A 21287-nucleotide genomic window follows, 5' to 3' on the forward strand; every position below is an offset into this window, starting at 1 on the left:
AAATCAAAAGGCAGAGGAATGATACAGAATTATATGATTGTCACTAAATTCCCCAATGGAGTCAGAGGCAAGGAATTCTTGGGAATTTTTCTCAGTAATGTTACTTGAATTGTGATCAACTTCACAGACATAAAGGCTGATGAAACACTTGTTTTACTTGGGTTTTTAAAATCACTTAAGTCAGCAAGGAAACAGATAGAATCTGCAGCTTCCACACAGCTCATCACCGGAATGTAAATCAGGGCTTAATCTTCCTATCACTCTCCTTTAATCAGATCTGCAGACTCTGCTGATTTCTTTTCATTGTCTCCTCCTGATAAAAATAATTGGATAATCTCTCTCTCTCTCTCTCTCTCTCTCTCTCTCTCACACACACACACACACACACACAGAGCAAAAAACCTTCCATATGTACATTTATTCATTAAAATACACTTATTGAGGAGCTATATATGACATGAACGGTGTTAGGGAAACATCGATGAATGAGACAAGTAAGATCCTTGTTCTTACGGAACTCACAGCCTGGTGGAGAACACAGACAGTAATCAGGCAATTTATAGTAGAGTAGAAAATATAGGTTGCTATGAGAGAACATGGACAGGGCAACTGATTCATTCTGGGAGTGAAAAGGGAGAAACACATCAGAGAAGGCTTCCTGGAGGAAGATAACTTTTAAGCCATTTATTGTCAAAGTATACACCTGAATCAGCAGCATCAGCAAACCCTGGGACACTGTTAAAGATGGGAATTCTCAGGCCCATTAAGCCAGACCTGTTAAGCCTGAAATGCTGGGGATGAGACACTGAAATCTGTATTTCAATAGATCACTAAGTGGTTCAGATACACCCTAAAGTTTGAGAACCATTGGAAAGCAGAGGATCCTACTTGGGCTGCACATCAGAATCAGCTGGGGCGCTTTTGCACCGAACTGATGCTGTGGCCCCACTCCCAGACACACTGATTCAGGTCGTCTGTGATGGAGCCTGGGAATAAGTGTTTTTAAAGCCTAGGCTGATTATAATATAATTTTAATGTGCAGTCAGGGTTGAGACCACCTCTCTAAGCTGACAGCTGAAGCATGAGTTAGCCAGGGAGTGGAGGCTAGGGAGAGGGCAAGAAGGGTGTTACAAGGAGATGTGCAAAGGCCCAGATGTAAGAGAAAGCCTGAGGTAGTCTATCTGGGGACCTGATAAGACTAGAAAGTACACACAACAAAACTCTAGGGCTTAAAATAAGGTTCATAGCTATGAATTGTTTATTGCAGTACTTCTCAAACTTTAATATGCACAGAATTATCTGAGGATCTTGTAGAAACACAGACCCTTATGCCTTAGGAAGGTTTAATTGCCCCAGCTTCCGCTGAGCTTACACATCAGAGAGTGGATTGAGACTGCAGAAGGATGCATCTATGCATCAGCCCCAGGGCCAACATAAGGGCACCCAGTTGGGGCGAACTGCAGATGCCCGTTGCTGGGTGGGTATGTTTTGCTGGTAAGGAAGAAAGATGCAGCCTAGCACAACCTCCCAGCTTGCTCTTCTGATTATTTTCCATCAAGGTCGTACTGCTTTTGGTTCAGCAGTAACACAGTCCCCCATCCCCACCCCCGCCTTCAGTCGGTCTGAGTACATCCCCTGGCCAGGCCAGCAGAGCCAGCTCATTAACTGATCGCTAGAGCTCTCTGTAACGTGCCAGCCAGCCAGGGGGGCGCTGGCTGAGGAGAGGGGCTCTCCCGGGGCCTCTTTCCCCCTTGTCCCTCTTCCCACCTTGCCTGGCTGACAGTGTCGGTGCCTGCGGCAGAGCCTCCCTCTGCAGCAGCCCCTTGCTCTTGGCTCTCACTTCTGGGCGCTGTCCATGGTTGCAGCATCTTTCGGCGCGCCACGTCAGGAGGCCACAGCGGGGCCCTGCGATTGGCCGAGGAGCCCCTCGCCATCCCCCCAACATCCCCGCCCCTGCGCCCTGGCCTCAAGCTTCAGCCCCGCAGGCGCGTGCCAGCCACCTTGCGGGCCGCGCCCCGGGGCTCCCGGGAGTCGCACCCACTTTCCTTATTAGGGCAGAGTCGGACGGCCTGAGCGGGCGGCGGGGCGCGGGGGTGGGGCGGAGAGCCCTGGGACGCGACAGCCGAGGGCGCAGCCACAGCCTCAGCCGCCTCCGAGCGGTAGGAGGGAGCAGCCAGCCGCGGCGCCCTGGCGGGCCACTTTCCCGAGACCCTGCTCTTCTCGCCAGGCTGGGATCTTCCTCCGCGCCCTCCGGGTACCCCCGGTCCAAACCTCTCGCAACGACATGGAAGAATTTTTGCAACGCGCCAAGTCTAAACTGGTAAGTTGAAGGAGCAAGGCTGTGTGTGTGAGTATGTGTGTGTTTGTGTGTGTGCGCGCCCGCGGGCATGTGTGAGCTGATCGAGAGGAAAGGGCATTGCAGCAAAGGAGGAAGAAACAACTTTGCCACTTAGTTGTCAGGGTGTGCAGGCTGTCCTCTGGAAAGACTCTCTGGAACTCTGGTGCTTACAGCAAGCAGTCTGTCTCCATAATCCTCCCCCACAGCCAAAGTGCCGATCTGGAGGTGGTCGTGGCCTGGCTGAAGTTGGGTGCCGTGTGTCCAGTTTTGGTCCCTTTGGCCTGAGGTTGGAGAGAGGCAGATCCAGTCAAATCTGCAATTTGCTCCTGAAGGCTGGAGGATGAATGGGTGTGGCACTCCTTGAGAAAAAGAGCTCAGCCTTCTGCAGATACAGTACGCGTAAGTGTAAAAGAAAAAGAATAATCCCTTAGAACTGCACTTTAGCTGGAGGGGGTGGCAAAACGTAAGTGAGAAAATCACGGTGCCGACTAGGAAGGAAGCGTGCGAATGCGCAGTTTACCCCAGCATCCCTCACACAGAGCTTGCTCCAGTGCAGGAGCTCGGGATATTCTAGTGTGAATCGAGTCTCTCTGGTCCCCGCTCAGATCTCGAACGGCACAGGCAGAAGGGGAAAGCCCCAACTGTTGCTGGTGATGTGGGGTTTGTCAGACTTGTTCTCCTGGGAGGAGACCGGCATGTTGGTCGGCTGTGTTTTACCTACCGCTGTCCGAGGAGCGAGTGGTAATTTCAGTGTCTGTTGACAGTTGCTACACATTCTGGAACAACAGATTCCAGCAGTTTCCTAATTCCAAATTGTTTTGGCTCTCCAGCAAAGCAGTAATAGACATAATGGAAATGTTTCTGTTTCTGCACTTAAAAAAAAAAAGCCTCTGCCCATTTAGAAACAATATCTTTAATGAACAGTGAAAGCACCTTTTATGGGCCTGGCATAGGAGCGAATGCATAGTTTATGATGCTTTTAACCTTTAAACCTTCGTAGAAGCCAAAATACAAACTCTGCATTAAGGTGAGGTCTTAATCACAAGGCAGGGTGTTTGCAGGGTTGTTACTGTAACTTCTTTACCTCGCACCACAAGGGGAGTGCAGACACCACAAGGGGAGTGCAGACGGAAGTGTGATTCTTAAGAGGCTTTCACTGTAAGTATCTTTAAAAAGACCACTAAGTTTATTAATGCTAACATAATTACTTTGTTTTCTGCTATAAGCCTCCCAGAGAGTTGAATGTTTGTGGGGATATCGGAATTGAGAAAGTTTGTGATCATTTTTGTGTTTATTGCTCTCTCTCCCATAGTTTTACCTGAGCACAGGAAAGAAAATACTGATCGTGGAATCTCCCTTGCATTTCTGATAGTATAAGTATGCTCTTTGTTCTTTACCTAACAATGAATGAGAAATGGTCATAAAGGAAGTCAATTTTGGCAACTTATTTTTGTTTTTGTGTGTGCGTGTGGATGAAAATGAATGGCAATCGACAATAAATGCGGTTTTAGACTGCACCTGTGCCCCACTCCTGTAACATTTGTTTTAACAATGAGCATTTAGATCGTGGGGTCTGATGTGAGCAAGAGCCTTGTCTCATTTTTGATGAGCAATTGCTGGGATGGGAAAATTCCCTATTTCAGAGTAATCAGTTGAGTAATGTGTAAGTTTATTTACCGAGTCCCTTCATTAGACGAGCAATTGCTCTGCATCATTAAAAAAAAAAAAAAAAGAAAAGACAGGAAAAAGAAGAGGTTGTTTGAAATGCTGTTCTCAGTTTCTTGCTTTAGCCAGAAGAACAATTATGGCTAATTTTATTTTTTTCTTGGAATAGATTTCTTGTTAGCGATCACAATTAGCTTTTCATATTCAGCCGCAGCAAAGGTGTTTTGGTCACTTATAGTGTCACATTTCCCCTGACAAATTACATTTTCTAGGTGAATAAAATGTTTACTTAGTATGCAACATTAAACTATAGTAATAGATAACCTTTTGCTTTAGAGGATAGATAACCTTTTTGGGGGAGAAAAAATTGCATCAATAATTAACAAATAATTAATCATTTGTGAGAAGTTTATTCATAATAAAATAGTAGGATTTTTAAAAATTAGGCTAATCCTTGGGAAAACATTTTAAGGAGAAGAAAATTATCATGCTAGTTCTCACTTAAGGCTTATTAGACCAGAATTAGGTAGCATTTAGGTGTTATGTTTAAGCTATTTTCCATCAGGCATTAATATAGACTTATCTATATGATACCTAAAAAAGGTCTAATTGGCAGGTTTTTGCCAGTTGACCTCTTGCTTTGCTATTCTTCAGGCATGGTATATATATTTTAATGCTTTGAAATAGTCAATGTTCCTCCCAAAGTCTTAACATAACCTCATCATCACTGGTGCCTGCTAATTCCAATAGACCAAAGGAATTTTAAATTGCAAAATGCAATTGCTATTAGCCACAGATAAAATCTCCAGTAATCAAAACTTTGGAGAAATTGTTTCTGTTCCTCTGCCCTCTACTAGGAGCATTTATTATTCATCTCTCATTGGGAGGAGAGAAATAGCTCTCTATTCTAGGCCAGGCCTTTGGGTAGAGCAGAAATCTTGGAAGGGGAAGGGATATTTTTGAATTTTGGTCAAGTAGTTTGGAGCTTAATTCTGTAGAAATTGGGAGAACACTCTCTCAATTCTGTTTTTCATCCCAGTGTGGTCCTGCTGGTCCTCTAATTGAGGCAGATTCACTGATATAATCCTATTTCCCCTTGTTCCTAAAGCTCTCCTTCCGATACCCACCCTTCATTCCCGAGAATACTGGGTATTTATGAGAAGTGGCAAAAAACTGTGGCCTCAGAGGGATCACCCCTCCTGGTGCTCAAATGCTCCCCTAGGGCACCTGCCTCCTGCCTGGTTAGGACAGGCTTGGGTGCCCAAAGCTTCTTTGTAAAAAACCTCCGCTGAAGGTGGAGGGCAGAAAGGGGAGTGGTCACTCGTGCCAAACACGCTCTCCAGAAATGGTGCCTTGTTGACAAATAGAAACTGACAAAAATGGAATCGACACAATTCTTGTTAAAGCAATCGAGACAGTAGTGTCAGCATATGAAAGCTAGACCCTCAACAACACAGACTGTCGTCAAATGGTGATGCTTCTTACCTGCGTTTACGCCCCCGACGTGAGAGCCCAGTGATGTTTCTGATCTGGACACTCATTGCTAGATCTAGAAATGAGGGGGAAAACACATTTTTTTTTTCTCCTGTCAGTGCCCACCTGGCTTTGCTTCCACCTGCGCATTCAGACCTGGAATAGGAAGGGAGATCACATTTTCTAGTTCCAGGACAGTCTTTAAATTTTAGCCATGCTTTCCATTTTTAGTTATGCCATTTCTATGGTGGTGTCTTAGTCATTCTCAGTTGTACCATTTCTGTGGTAAGAGACGTTGAAGGAGGGTAGGGAATGAGGGCCCCTGCCCTAGGCTGTGATTTGGGAAATGTCCTCCAATTTCATAGTGGCCAGCTCAGAAAAGTATTCAGGCTAAGATGGCCTCATGATGGCAGTAAGTGGTCCAAGGTCCCGTGAACTTTGGGGAAAAAATTTAATTAAATGAGGAATTGGAGCCCTGGGGCTCTGGCTGGCAGGCAGCCAGGGTCCCCACACTGGGTCAACTGGCAGCTGAACCTCTCCCACTGCCCACACCTCCCCAGCTGATGCAATTTAAGCAGCTGGTCATGGGTGGAGGTCACTGCAGCTCACATGCGCTACGACGTGGGTCATGAGTCAGCCTTGGGTATGTGGGGGGGGGGCAGTGTCAGCTGCCACCGGAAGGATACAGAGCACATCACCGTCCCAGGAATGCTGTTTCAAAGAGAGGGTGGAGAGAGGGTCGCCACTACAGTTTGGGTAATGCACCTGCCACTTCGGCAGTGACAGCTGCGGATGAAGGGCTCATTTCTGTGGTGGGTTTGGGTCAGTATGTGGACTTCTATAGAAGAAAAATTCTGGGTGATCAAAATGTTAACTCATACTCTGTGGGATGTGGCATGGGGACAAGAAAGCACATTCAAAGCTCTAAATGAACAAGCACATTAGAGTTGATAGAGGAGATAGGGTTTAAATAAAGAAAGAAAAACCCTTTATTCTTCCTGATTTCCTTCATAGGAAGAAGGTCATGCTTGTCAATAAAAAGCATCTTTAAAGTGAGTGCTCCATACCTTTTAACGGGCCGCTGTGGTAAGGACTAGTAGTGATAGAAACGCTGGCCTGGCAGTTTCATTTGGGGAGCTGAGCTCCTTCTGATCACAGACCACGGGAGCAGCTCCCTCCCCACCATAAGGGAGGGAAAGTGCACTTGAGACTGTGCCTCTTGCCAGAGCATTCAGGAGCCGGAAACTCAGGAATCCAAGCCCTTCTGTGAATGTGATGCCACCCCCTTAGGGACTGATGAGATGAGCCCTTGATTGCTTTAGTCCTGGAGTCAGCTCCATTTCTCACTGCCTGGAGCTTTCAGACCAAGAGCTGTGGATTGTCCCAGCCCCAAGGCCTTCGGAGAAGAACCAGACTTTTCAGCATAAATTCCAGAGTGGGCTGATCTGCCTCCAAGGTAAAGAATTGGTCACTGTCATTCAGACAGCACCTTGGGTCCACATGGGAGCACATGTGATCAGGTGGTCAAGGACACCGTTTACTCAGTCATTTGGGGGAATATTTTATGTTAACTAGGCAAAAGGTGAGAGCTTTGGTATAACCTGTTTGTTTCCATGTAGCTTTTATTGAGGCAGATATTAACATCGTTTGGGGTTTGGTGCGCCAGTCCGGGGAGCTCCTGTAAGCAATGGTGACTTGCTGATGGAGGCATTGCTCTTCTTACACCTGTCCCTCCTCGGAGAGCTAGTTGAGCAAAGAAAATGGGGAAGGAGGAATACCTGAGTCTGGATGAAGGCTGCAAATGAGGAAAGAGCATCTGGGGACCAGAGAGAGAAAGTGCACGGTGTTGTCTCCGTTATTGATTCTTCTTGAACCCTCGGGTTTTTGGGAAAGTCATGGAGTTTGGTGTCCTCTTTGAAAAGAAACTGGGGAGCGGCAGGCCTGCTATATTCAGGAGGCAGCATTCACGTGGACTTTTATATGACTGGCGCCCTCTGGGTTTGTGCAGTATGCAGCCTGTGCAATCATATATGGCTGCCCTGCCACATATCCCAGAGCAGCCTGCTCAAAATCTCTGGCAATGTCCCAGATCCATTTCTACCTGAGCCCTGTGCTTTGGGCTTTGGTTTCCTGGGAAAGGTAATCTTTCTTCTTAAGAGTTCTTGAGAGGTTAATTGGACACTAGATTACCCTGAAAAATCAGACCCACAAAGTCTGAGTTAGGAAAACTAAGTTGATAACACAGTCTTGCGTTTTTAATCTGAAAAATGGGATAGTGATGCCTACTTTACAGGTTTGTTGGTAAAGCCAAAATAATGTGCCTACAGCTCTTAGCACAAAACCTGGACCGATGACTGCTTCTCTCCATTTGCCCCGAAGCTGGTCCTTTTTTTGCAGTTCCTTATCTCAGTGAATGGCATTGTTATTCATGCAGTTTCTCCAACTGGGAGCTTTCTCCTCCTCCATCCCTTCCCCACTGCTATATCCCAGGCATCGCTTACATCATCCAGATGACTGCAACGGTGGGCTAGCCGGTCTCCTGCAAACTCTCTCACTGCTGCCACGGAGATCACTGTGAAAGCATCTTCCACAACTCCCACCCCTCTCTTAGAACTTCATCGTCACTTTCTACCGCTCTTAGGAGAACAGACAACACTCTTAACATGACCCTGGGATCTGGGCCAGTCTGCTGTTCAACTTCTTCTGGCTTTTCCGCCTGCTCCCCTTGGCTTAAATAACTGTTCCTTCCTCAGATTAGGTGAAGAAGAAGGGAAGCCTTTGCTGAATGACTGCCCCCCGCCCCAGTCTAAGTCAGGTTTTTTTGATGATGTTTTTAGATCACTTATCTCAGCTTGTCATTATATGTCCATTGGGCACGTTTGTTTGATTGATAGGCGTAGAGACCTGGGTCTCTGTATGATTTTTCTCACCATTGTGTCTCCAGGGCTTGGTGCAGTGCCTTGTGTTCAGTAAGTAGGTTTTGTTTTGTTTTTTCTTTTTGCAATTAATCATGCCATATTATCTTTAATTAAGTACAAAGACCCTTCCAACGTGTCACTTAGAGATCATTTCACCCACTGCTCTGTTTGCCTGGCAGTCTCTCGTGTCTCTCTTCAGCAATGGTGAGACGATAACGTTTTCCTCAGGGAAGAGAAAGCCGTCGTTTGCTGTCTTTGCAGTAATGAAAATGTTGGAGAGCCAAGTGGCAAAGCTGTTGCCGTTGGCATCTTTCACATGGACCACATCAAAAGAACCAAGATGTCTCTCACTGTTGGTGATCGCACCAATTCTTCCCAGCTTAGCTCCTCTGCTCACCATACACAGGTCACCAGTGTCAGACCTGATGAACTTGCTAATCTTGCCAGTCTCCTATTTGATCTGAAAGGCATCGTTCACTTTGACGAGGGGATCCGGGTAGTGGAATGCGTGAGCATCCTTGGTCATCAGATGAGGAATTCCTTTTGTGCCCATAAAGATCTTTCTCACTTTGCACGACTTGTACTTGGCCTCCTCAGGTATAATACAATGAACAGCAAAGCAACACTTGGTGTCGTGGATCAGACAAAAAGTCTCCCTCGTCTTGTCAATGCTGATGACGTCCTTAAAACCATCAGGGTAGGCTGTATCGGTTTGGACCTTGCCATCAATCTTAAAGAACTGCTGCATGCAGATCTTCCTTACTTCTTTCCTGCCGGGGCGTACTTAAGTCTGTTCTTTAAAAAAAGATGAGGGAGGGGCCGGCCCGGTGGCGCAGCGGTTAAGTTCGCACGTTCTGCTTCTCGGCGGCCCGGGGTTCGCTGGTTCGGATCCCGGGTGCGGACATGGCACTGCTTGGCAGCCATGCTGTGGTGGGCGTCCCACGTATAAACTAGAGGAAGATGGGCACGGATGTTAGCTCAGAGCCAGGCTTCCTCAGCAAAAAGAGGAGGACTGGCAGTAGTTAGCTGAGGGCTAATCTTCCTCCAAAAAAAAAAAAAACCAAAAAAACAAACAAACAAAAAAGATGAGGGAGAGGCATTCTCTTAGCTTATAGGGACCAGTTGATGGACAAGGAACAAACACACAGATCAGTTTACCCAGCATCCAGTGCTTTGGAGCTGCTATACACTTCAGATGCTTCTTGGGACCATGAGCCATGACTGTGCTAAGCACAAAAAGAGCGATGTGTTTTTAGAATGAATGAAGCCATAAGGCAAGAGTCTTGCACAAAGCATCACACATTGTAGTGGCTCAAAAATGAATAAGTGGATGGTCAGGTGCAGACTCCTAGAGATCCGAATCCGAAGAAGGGCTGGCAGCAGTATGCAGGAATCTAGGTTGGTTTAGTTGAAGGTGAGAAACATTAAGGTCAAGGAGCGCCAGACAGCACTTTGCACATGGTATGTACTTCATACAAATTGTTACTTCAAAATAATGGGGCTAGTTTTTATGCATGACTATTTGGAATCTGTAAATATTGGTTGAATTAAAGCACGAATGGGTTGGAGAGAGGCAGAGGAGGGGAGTGGGGCCTCTGTAGAACCACATTGGGCAGATCAGCAAACAGAGTGGGACTGTCAGAGCCGTAGATCCTCCGTTGTGTGGTTCAAAGGTGAAAAATTGGACTCGCCAATCCCAGCCACTACAGCAAGTCTGCCCAGCCTGTTCTGCTGCCTCTGGACTAGTACTGATGTCATGAGAGAGACTGGCGGGGAAGCTTTTCAGAGTCCTTAAGAGGAAAGGTGAAGGCGTTCCTGACTGGCCTCGTTAGTATTTCTGTCCAGCCCTGGCACTGCAGACCTCATGCATGGGATAAACCTGGTCAGACCGCTCGTCCAACCAGCAGGACTGTTTGTGGTAGAGCAGATCACGGTCTTCCACTTCATCTAACTCTTTGGGATGTGCTCAGACTTTTCCAGGTACTCTTATGAGCCTGTGCTGCAAGAGTCTTTTTGAAATGATAGATATCTAGAAAAATTGCATATCTTTGACTCCACGCATTTGCTATTCTTTGCTTTGGCTGCCAGGAAGCTCCAAGCTATGTTGGTGCTTAATTTCCTTGGGCTAGTATTTCTGAAATAAATTTTTCTTACTTTTATTGCTTAATTTCTATCTTTTTATACTTGTTTTAATGTTCTTTTGCTTTAATGTGTATGTATCTCTTAAATAAGTGGCTTATCCTTTTTGGACACTGGTATTTTATAATAATGTATGTGATCTTGAATATATTTTGGCAAAAAGTCTGCTCTAGTTCAGGGTTCCTCTACTCACATTTGGGAATTAGCTTTTTTAGTAACTGAGACTATCGTGTGGGGGCTTCAAAACAGATCACTGAAAGTAGACATCCACACCATCAAAACTGTACTGTGTTCACATCCTTAGTGATTGGTGGCTTCCCTGGGAGCAGCAATAACCACACTTTCCTATAGCTGAGCCCATAACCTGGAAGCCATGAGGCAGCCCCCAGTAGAAGCTGACAGCCCTAAATAGGAAGATTTAGGAAGAGTTTCCTAGAGCATTTTTGGGTTTGTTGGAAGCTTAGAGATTCTCTTGTCCTCTTCTTCACTTCTTTCCCCTAAATGCAGAAGGGCGTGGTGGCTAAGAGCGTGGGCTCTCGAGCCAGGTGCCTGATTTCAAAGCCTGACTTTGCCATTTTTACTTGCTAGTCAGGCAACGTTAGCTGAGTCTCATTTTCCTCCTTTGGAAAATAAGCACAATAATACATTAGGTCTGTAGCAGGTATGCATATACTAAGACAAGAATATGTTCTCCATTCACAGCAATAAAAACATGGAAAGAGCCACTGGTGGACAAGAGAGCCAGGAAGATTTATCTGTATTTCACTGAAACACGGATAATTCTTAGCTCCCTTTAGTTCAACTAAAATTTGTTGAATATCTGTCTTAGCTCTAAGAGACACGTTTTTTCACTTAGTGCCCACAGTGGTCTTGTGAGGTAGCTATTATTCTCCCTTTGCATTTGAGGAAACTGAAGCTTAGTGAGGCAAGACTTTTGCCCGAGGTTCCACAGCCAATACAGAGCAGAGCCAGACTTGGCTCCCAGATCAGCTGACTCCCGTTCCAGGACCCTCTCCCTCATCCGTAAGTGCCTCTTCCCACCAGATCTCCTGGAACATTTAATTCTCTTCAAATAAAAAATGCACAACTTGGGGCCAGCCCAGTGGCATAATGGTTAAGTTTGTGCACTCTGCTTCAGCTGCCTGGGGAATCACAGGTCTGGATCCTGGGTACAGACCTGCACACCACTCATCAAGCAATGCTGTGGCAGCATCCCATATACAAAATGGAGGGAGATTGGCACAGATGTTAGCTCAGCAACAATCTTCCTCAAGCAAAAAAGGGGAAGGTTGCCAACAGATGTTAGCTGAAGGCCAATCTTCCTCACCAAAAAAAAAAGAGAGAGAGAGAGAACAACTTGACAGGTTTATAGAAGGATTGGGTGGTAAGTTCACTTTGACCCAAGAGAGATTCATTTCTCTCTGTTGACTGTTTTATATGAAAAACCCTCAAATAACCAAGCAAGCAACCATATTATTGAGAACGTGCTTTGAGAAAAATATGGTCCCGGGCTGTCTATGATTTGGTTGAATAAATTGGGAGACTTTTCTTACTGTATGCCCATGTGAAAGAAAAATAGAGACTGGTAAACTATTTGGAAGATAGGATGTGTGACCCTGAGAGTGACTAGAAATACTGTGGGTATTTAGTGAATTTTTGATTCCTTTTTTTAAAAATTGAAGTCGGTTTTGCAGATTTCTTTGTTGTTGCCGCTCTGTTGCTGGAGAAGTTAGGGATACTTTGCTCGATTGTAAGGTGGGTGAGCTCACTCTGGCTGACACAGTAACAAGGAGATGAGCTGGGATCAGGACTCAGCTCTAGTTGGGCTGAGCCTACTTTTTGCTCTGGAGTCTGCTGGCTTAGCGTCGCCCCAGAAAACTCCTAGTTATACTCAAGACACTTACAGGAATAAAGGAAGAGGGGGAGAAAAGCAAGAAGGAAGGTGCAGATGCAGTTGGAAGGGAAATAGGAGAAAAGAGAAGAATAAAAGGATTCAAGCGGGAAGCAAGTTTGCAGAGCGGCAAGGAGAGAAGGAGATCCAGGATGGAATGAGTTGCACGCGCAGCAGTTTGTGGGCCTGGAATTCACTTATCTGGCAACATCAGACAACCCGAGGTCTCCTGAAAACTGGGAATTATGCAAAGGCAGCTTTCCTTCAGACAACTAAAACTGATTATTGAAAACATTATAATTAGTTCTTTTCTCACAGGAAAATCCCCCAAACTCTATCTTGGAGCCCATTTGTGAGGTGACACCTGCAAATCATTCAGAGGATGCTGGGAACACAGCAAAGGCATGCGAATGTTAGCCGTCATCGTCATCGTCATTACTTAATTGGCGCTTTGACAGAATACTCACGAGCTTGGTTTTCTCAGATGGGGGTGATGGAAGGAGAGGAGGTTGCTAGAGGCTGTAATTGGTGATAACTTACAATGAGGAATCACACAAACAAACCCCAAACCAAAGAGAACCTATAAGAAGCAGACCCAAGCTCTCGTAAGTGCTGTTCCATCTGGTGTAGGCAAATAGTCCTAAACATCTTCATCGTCTCTGGGGGCCATAGCATCAGTGATGTTCACAGTAATGACCCTGAATAATCAAGGAAGAAGATCGTTTAAGCTCAGTGTCCTATTTAGGAGAAAGGTGGGGTATATTAGCAATTTCAGATAAAGTTCCAACTCAGATGATTAAAATAGAAAAAAATAAAACAGGAATTGTCACATGGAGGGTAAGCCTTTGGTTGTCTGAAAAAGTCCCTTGCAGAGGAGATCTCGTTCTTAAGTGGAGCGAGATATGTGAAATGTCATGGTTTATAACGAGTGACCATGAGTCAGGACGGAGAGTGATGGTGCTAAAAATGTGAGCCTGATGTGGGGAGGCATAAATAGGCCTGTGGCGTGTACAGGATGTGAGAAACCCCCTCCCCACTCCCATCCTGAGTCGAGAACTAAATCTGGTTCTGGACTCCACAGAAAAGTTGCAGCAATGACCACGGACCTTTAAAATAAGATCCCTAAGGACAACCGGAGAGGGAGGGCAGCCTGCTGATGGACTTTCAATTATTTGAAAAGTTTGTTATGGAAGAGTTCCCACTCCACAGAACTATTTTCCTCAGTTGAGAAAAACAGCACTTTTAGAGTAAGTGGCTTTAAAAAAAAAAAGGCTCATCAATTCAATAAAGTCCAACTTTTTTTTTGCCGTGAAAAATTATCCATCAATTAATTGAAGGGTGCAAAAGACAAATGTGTCTGTTTGCCTCTCGCTCTCCAGAATGGAAAAGGAGGAGCTGAGGCAGAAGTTCATCCTGAATAGAGAAGTGTTTTGTTTGTCTTTGTGCTCTTCATACACACTTTCTCTAGCAAGTGGTCTGTGGTGCCGGCCAGACTGGCACCTGGCTCTGGGAAGACAGAAGTGTCTCAGCAGGTGCACAGATCAGCTGCTCTTCTGCCACGGGTGTGTCTGAGCGGACACGTGCCTGGCTGCTTCCCTGGGAAGGCAGTGTCCCTGGGCCCTTCTCCAGAGAGGCAAGGGGGCTAGTCGCTCTCTGCCCTCCATTCTCGCTTCTTTAACTTCCGTCTTCCCCCTGACCCTTAGCAGCTGGTTGGTTTGCGTGCAGCATCTCCTGGCTGAAATAGTGGGTAGGATTCTCTCACCCTTTGGCAACTACAGAATAAACAGCTCCCAGAGCCACTGCCTTTTGGAGGGCTGGCTTCTTTCAGGGAAAGGTGAGCAGTATTTCAACTGATCCGTGTGGGTTAATATAAGCCTCAACTTTGATTCGGGTTCTGTTTAGTCTTTTGAGTGTTTACCAAGATCATTGGGGAACTTTTCTGTTTTTTTTTTTTTTTTTTTTTTTTTTTTAGTTTCTGGGCAAATTGAAAGCTTGGTCTTAGGAAATGTATACAGCTCATAGAAAAAGATAAATAAGAGGGAGAATTTTATTTTCTAGCTGAATATTTCTTCTGTTATTTCACTGTGGATTTGCTTTGTCAGACCCTAACAGAAAGCCATGCGTGAAGGAGAGCAGTTTCAGTAGGTCCATAACTGCTTGCATCCTTGCTACTTGGCTGGTACCTGAGACTGTGCTCTGAAGTGTCATCAGTCTTGGCTTCAGCCTCCAGAAAAATCCAGACATAAACCCACTGTGGTGGACGCAGATCAAAATGCCATCCCAGAACTGGCTTTTAAAACATTTTGAAAAATTCATTAGCCCTCCAAAGCGTTAGGTCACGCTGAGCCTTATGGAGGAAAAAATGTATTTCTCACTTCTATGGAGTTATTTCATGCCAAAATAGGCTTCTGACCAAGCATGACATCTTTGTAAAAACCAATTCATACTCAGAGGATTTCTTCAATACACTGGCATTTCTGTAGACTGCTTTGATGGCACTGAGCCATGCTTATTGCTAGGGGCCCCTTTGTTGGACTATTGCTCTCAGCAAGATTTATATTCAGCCATCCTGATGGCCATGTCCCACCGGACACGCTCTGACCAGTCTCTTCAGGGCCTGGTGTGGAAATAGACATCAGGATTCTATGTGTTTAAACACAGCACTCCATAGCCACCATCTTTTGCTAGTGATTTCTTGCTGTGAAACTATTTACATTTGAAACTATTATAGAAGCGTAGATCTTTAACGTTGAAACAGATGACTTTAGACTTTGTCTATTTCAACCTCCTGGTATTAGATTTCAGCCTTCGTTTATTTATAAAATCAAAATATTAAAGCAAATTTGGGAAATAGAGGAAAGCTGAAAAATGAACTGTAAACATTAGAAAAACTAAAAACTAAGACTAAAAATTACCCACTTTCATTGAAGCATGACTGTTGGCAATATTTTGGCAAGTAGTCTTCTTAGTCTTTGTTTCCTCTGCATAGGATTAAAATAACCCTATTTTATTCATACATTTTGGAAGCTGATTTTTATTTTACTTAACATTATTTATTAAATATTTCCCTATGTTATTGCATAGTATTCAAATCAATATCTTAAAAATAGCATATCGTTTAATAAAAGAGATATAGTTTGGTTAAACATTTTGATTTCCCCTCCTTATTTGCTATTGTTAATTACACTATAACAAACATCTTTCTCCCTGAAACATTTTATCCTGTTTAGGATTATGTCCTTAAAATAGCTTTTCAAATATGTAATTATTGGAGCAAAAGATATAAATGTTCTTAAGCTTCTTGATAAATGTTTCCAAATTGACTTCCGGATGAAATCTACCAAATTTCAAGACTCAGATTCAGAAAGGTTGACTTGTCCTGAGAACATCTGTGACAGAGCCAAGCGTAAATTTCAGGTCTCTTGACGCCTAGGTCCTGCTCCTGATAAATTTGAGAGGCTGTACAGTATCGCGGGGAGGTGCTATGCTAATTTTAAAAATATGGATTTGAGCAAATAATCTGAAGCTGACTTGCTGCTCAATTAAGATGATCCTAATACAATCTATCCCATGCCAGCTACAGCTGCTATTTGAGACCACAAGGTAGAATCTGACTAGGGAGGCCACTTCCTCTTTCTTTACACTTCTTCTCTCAATTATTTCAAAAGGATTGAGCCTTGTGGAGCTGTCAAACCAGTTGCTGTTATACTTGGTGTGTAATTCAAGACATAGGGTTGTATTTCATAACTGCTTCCACTTATGTGATCCCATTCCGCCAACCTTGGGTAGGACACATTATTATATTTACAGCACAGATGAGAAGAAGAAGGGAAGAGAGGTACAATCCAGCTTTGCCCAAGGACACGCAGCCAGTAAGTGACAGAGTTGGGCGTAGAATCTGTGTCTTCTGATGCCCAAGCCTTTGCTTCCAATAGTATCTGTAGGAGCAAAAAATTGGTCCATCCTTTCAAAAGAGAGTTTGAAGGTTTCATTGAGAGTTTGGTGGTTTGGATTCATCTCCCTAAAACAAAATGGCTGAGTGAAAATACAGGGCTCTTTTCCAAGAAGAGAATATCCGAGATGACACACTTTTGAGCTGAAGCCGTGTAGCAGGAAACACACAGGAAAGCAAGCGTGTTGAGCCCTGGAGTTGCGGGTGAGGGACTCTGATGAATAGTTTGCAAGTGCAGACTGATGGATTGTGTCACAAGTGCAGATTGATGGAAACATGCTGAGGACCACAGGCTCGGGAGACCAAGGGACACCTGTGACGGGAAGGAGGCTCCTGAGAGGCAGGGTCTGGAGGGCCTGTGGGCATCATCCCACATACCTATAATGGGGTAACAGGTGACTGAATGTCACCGACATTGACTTCAGCTGAGAGTCCTATGTAATCGGGGGAAGGCAGTTTAATTGCCTGTAACAGGAACTCTTTCCTTGCTACAGAGGAGGTGTAATTCTGTCAAATTCCCTCTCTCTCTCTCTCCACTTGGATCATATTCATTAACTGGCCAAAAACCTAAAAGCATCCCACATTGATGCAATAGGGAGTAATTAGTTAAATGCAGTTGAAGGTAGTGTAACCTGAATTCTTCTCTTTCAAAAAGACTCGCACTAAGAAACACATATAGCTCTGGACCAGCATTTCTTATAGCCATGGCGGGACAGAGGCCCCATCGTTGCTAAATTCAATATGCACAAAGATGAAGATGCATTAGACGCATAAGCCTATAGATAGAGGTCCTGGGTTGCCGGCATTTTCTAATCTTTCTTAAGAGTTTGACTGATTCACACTGGTGAAAAAAGGGACACATATGAACGTAATTGAAGGGAAATTTAGAGAGATGGGGCTCAAGGCTAGTCTGGGCTTGAAATTCTGTAATTAATGAAAATTTCAGGTTTATAGGACATGAGTTGTCCTAAAAACCTAGTAAGATTTTTTTTTTAAAGAGGAATGCATTGTCTAACAGGATGATTTGTATACAGTGCTGTGATGCCTTTACGGATGTCGTGGTGGGAAGCTTTTCAGATATGCCAGGGGAAATATGCCTGGGAGGATATTTTCTTGTAAGTGTTGAGATGGGAGAAGAAATCACTGACTTTGAGAGACTTCACTGTGTAGTTGTTAAATCATGCGCATCTGCTAAATAATTAGCAGGCTGTGGGGCAGAAAGTTCTGGAAGTAAATCCTCATGTGCCACAACTCCTAGCTCTCCAAATCCTTTCTGAATACAGTTCTGCTTTTTTTTTTTTTTTTTTTTTACAGACCTAGAGCAGAAAACATGGAGGGCCAGATAGGAACATTCAAGTTAAGCTAGTGTCTTGCCATGACCAATATTTTTTGCTTGGCCTTCTCTCTGCCCTGATTTGCTCAAAACCTGCTTCTCACCCCTGGCACTCACTCCTCAGCAAAACCTGGTTTGGGCCAGCAAGCAAGGGAGTTAACACCTGTGGGTATTTACTCTAGAGCTTACATACGCTCTTTGATTTGGCTTTCACCACAGTTTTCTGAGATAGTCGTTATTAGACCCAGTATATAAAGGAGGAAACTGAGGCTCAGAGTGGTCGAGTGACTTGCTCAAGGGCACACAGCTAATGAATGTTAGAGCTAAATTTCTCATATGCTATACCTGAGAGTCTTAACTTACATTTCCATTTCAACACTCCTCAGGGCCTCAGGGGCACAACGCATTTACTTCAGGAAGAGTGGTCATTACAGAAGTGCTTATTAAACCGTCATGTGCACAGCAGTCGTCTGGGGATCCTGTTATAATGCAGATTCTGGTTCAGTACAGTTTGGGGTGGGACCTAGGATTCTGCACTTCTAACAAGCTCTCAGGTGATGCTAGCACTGCCAGCCCCCAGACCACCTTGTGAGCAGTGAAGGTCCAGAGCGCTGATTCACTGGGAGGCAGGGGCACATCATGGCCCCTTTAAAGGGTCCGTTGGAATCCGGAGGGCTTGCCCCCAACTGAAACGGAATGCTCCTCTGAGGAAGTGTGGCCTCACCGCACTTTCCTTCCAGCAGCCAAGCAATCCAGTCACACTATGTAGAGTCACCTGATGAGATGATGCCATGTCTTCTAGGGTATTAAAAATCTAATTCAGGGGCTGGCCTGGTGGCATAGTGGTTAAGTTCGTGTGGTTCGGCAGCCTAGGGTTCACAGGTTTGGATCCTAGGTGCAGACCTACACACTGCTCATCAAGCCACGCTGTGGCAGCGTCCCACACAAAATAGAGGAAGATTGGCACAGATGTCAGCTCAGGGCCAGTCTGCCTCACACACACAAATCTAATGCAAAAGAAGAAATCTTCAGTGCTTATATTTCAGGTGGGGGAGGAACTGGTGTGGGAAGAAAAAAGAATCCCTCTGCAGTCACACCGCAAAGACAGCCATCGGTTCTAACTACTCATAAGGCAGACTCTGCACATAACGTGTGTTTCTCACACGTGTTGCTGTTAGAATTATTTAATGTCTCTTACACTTTGCCCATACAAAACACAGGCCCTCTTGGCTTCACAGTGCCTGGCAGTGAAGGAGGGGACCATAAATATGTTAATGAGCTATAGGGAGGGAGTGGGAGGAGAAAACTGAAGGAAGCGGCAGTGTTTTCAGAAGTGCAGGCTCTTAAGCAGGTCCTTTGAATGATCCCAGGGGAAAGTTACACCTCTGGTCCCAAGGACTTGCTGCAGGAAACTGAACGTTTGAATCAAACTTTTTTATCCTCTTTAAACAAAACCCTTCACAGTTCCCCTCACTGGCATTTGGTTTCTCTCTTTACCTAAATTATTCTTAACTTTTCTGGTCTTTATTTGATACGGTCTTTCGGGCATTCCTTTGGCATCTGGATGCTTATGTGCTTTCTGTGTCCTTGTCCCCTGCTCCCAGTTGTGAGTGGTGCATGTTCTACGTGACATCCTGTTATGGATGGTGTTCCTTTATTATTTATGCCCTTCCTTTGTTGATGCCTTTTGCTTAGTCACCGCTTCTCTGACGTGTTCTTTGTTCACACTCTATTTCCTACAGCCCCTTTGCCCTCTGCAATTCCTTTTCCCTTAACACAGAATTCTGTTTCTCTTAACATGGTGGAGAGCCCAGAGTGGCTTTCAAAAGCTCATGTGTTTGGGGGATGATCAGCAGACCTCTTCGAGTTTTTAAGAATCATTTTAGAGAGTGCTTTGTATCCATCAGCTTTTGTTAGGTTATGTTCCAGTAGCAGAAATCCCCAATGTCAGTGGCTTTCAACAGCAAAGGTGTATTTCTCACTTGTGTTACAAGTTGCTGAGGGTCAGCTGTGGATCCAAGTGCCATCTTCATTCTGGGATGCAGGTAAAGGGGCAAGAACTGCCTGGGAGAGGCTGCTCTCGGGGCAGAAGAAAAGTAAGAGAGCTGGAAGGGTCCAGCAATCGTTCTTAAAGCTTCTGCTCAGACCTGGAATAAGCTACTTCTGCTGTATTTCATTAGCCAAAGCAAATCACGTGGCCACGCCCACTGTTAGTGGAGCGGGAAGTACATGCCTCCAATAGGTGGGTACTGTAAGTTACATGGTATTGCCCAGGGATGTATTATCCTCCTATAGGAAGGAAAGGTAATAATTAGGAATAATCATGCAGCCTACTGTGTGCTCTAAAACTAGAATTCATCCTGCGGTGGGGACGTTGCACAGAACCACACTTACATTCTATTAATGGTCATATCAATGGGTGGATGTTCACAAAGTAAGAACTTTGATTAAGAAACCTGAGATTCTTTGGCAGTTTGTAATATTATTAATCAATGAAAACCTCCACCAGCTATTGAGTCATCTCTCATGCCTTCAGATGAGGCTCGGGTGGGGGTCGTTTCCATGGCCACAGTTGGGATGACTTTAGGCTGCATCTGCATCCCGGGTTAGGGATTTGGGGAAGCTGGGTTAACGCCTTCAGAGTGCCAGGGAAGCATTTATGCAACAAGACTGCCTGGGAACATCCCTTGAATTATCTGTACCTCAGTTCTTCATATATAAATTAGGAATAACGATAGATCCTCCTTGTAGGGGGTCTTGAGGATTACATTAGATAATAGATGCAAAACTCTTAGAACCGTATTTGATACATGATACAAATATTTGAGTGCTTTTGTTGATGATGATGATGATGATGATGATTTCTACCATTTGGGTATTTGAATCCCTGAGAAACATATTGGGGATTCCAAACCCACCAATTTTAGAGCTGACAGACAATCAGACTTATGTTTCTGAGTTTCTGATTTCTTATAAATAAATAAAATCAAAATTAACACAGAAAGTAGGGGCTTTAATTCCTGGCCTCTGGATAAAGCTAGCCAAAATTTCCCTTAGAGCAATTCATCTGTAGGTTCATGCTCTCCACTCATTATGCGGAGTGAAAGTGCCTTAAGAGTTGTTCCATAAAGAACTTGGTTTAGTGGTGACCACAGTGCGTTTGGGGCTTGTGTGAGTGGGGACAGCTGCATGGCTTTCGGGGAAATTCCAGACAAGGGCGGAGAGGAGGGGTGCAGGACTTCCGTCCAGAGTTCAGTGGCTTGGCCCTAGGGGACTGGTCTTGAGGGAAATGGGTAGAAATAAGCAGGTTAGTGCTGTGGGGGCAGTTGACTCAGGAACACCATGGCACTTCTGGCCTGGATGGCTGCTTTTGTCTCAGGTCCCATCAACTCAGCCTGAGCAGCCTCATGGTGCAAGGAAAGGAGCTTGGGTCATGGAGTGAGAATGTCAAGTTCAGTGACTTCTCAGCTGTGTGAACTTGGATTTGTTTCTTAACTTCTTTGGGCCTTGGTTTCCTCATAAATCTAGTATTACTGATAGTTATCTAGCCATATAACCATGTGCAAGAGCATTACATA

At 44.8% G+C, this 21287-nt stretch overlaps 1 protein-coding gene and 1 pseudogene across 7 annotated transcripts in view; one reads left to right on the top strand and one right to left on the bottom strand.

The window, feature by feature from the left end:
* The first annotated feature begins 2031 nt into the window (after window positions 1-2031).
* PRUNE2 (prune homolog 2 with BCH domain) overlaps window positions 2032-21287 on the top strand; it is a 242660-nt gene continuing 223404 nt past the window's right edge. For 5 of the 7 annotated variants that reach the window (XM_044767588.2, XM_070495528.1, XM_014832665.3 and 2 more), the window contains exon 1: window positions 2038-2320. In XM_044767588.2, coding sequence (XP_044623523.2) covers window positions 2285-2320 — 36 coding nt within the window. In that variant the 5' untranslated portion in view covers window positions 2038-2284. Of the gene's footprint in view, window positions 2321-21287 lie in introns of all 7 variants that reach the window. The other 2 variants (XM_070495531.1, XM_070495530.1) reach the window with 2 other exon arrangements.
* LOC106825712 (small ribosomal subunit protein eS4, X isoform-like) lies at window positions 8547-9613 on the bottom strand (annotated as a pseudogene).

The sequence above is a fragment of the Equus asinus genome, chromosome 23 (genome assembly GCF_041296235.1).
Source record: "Equus asinus isolate D_3611 breed Donkey chromosome 23, EquAss-T2T_v2, whole genome shotgun sequence".
In the NCBI taxonomy this organism is placed as follows: Eukaryota; Metazoa; Chordata; class Mammalia; order Perissodactyla; family Equidae; genus Equus; species Equus asinus.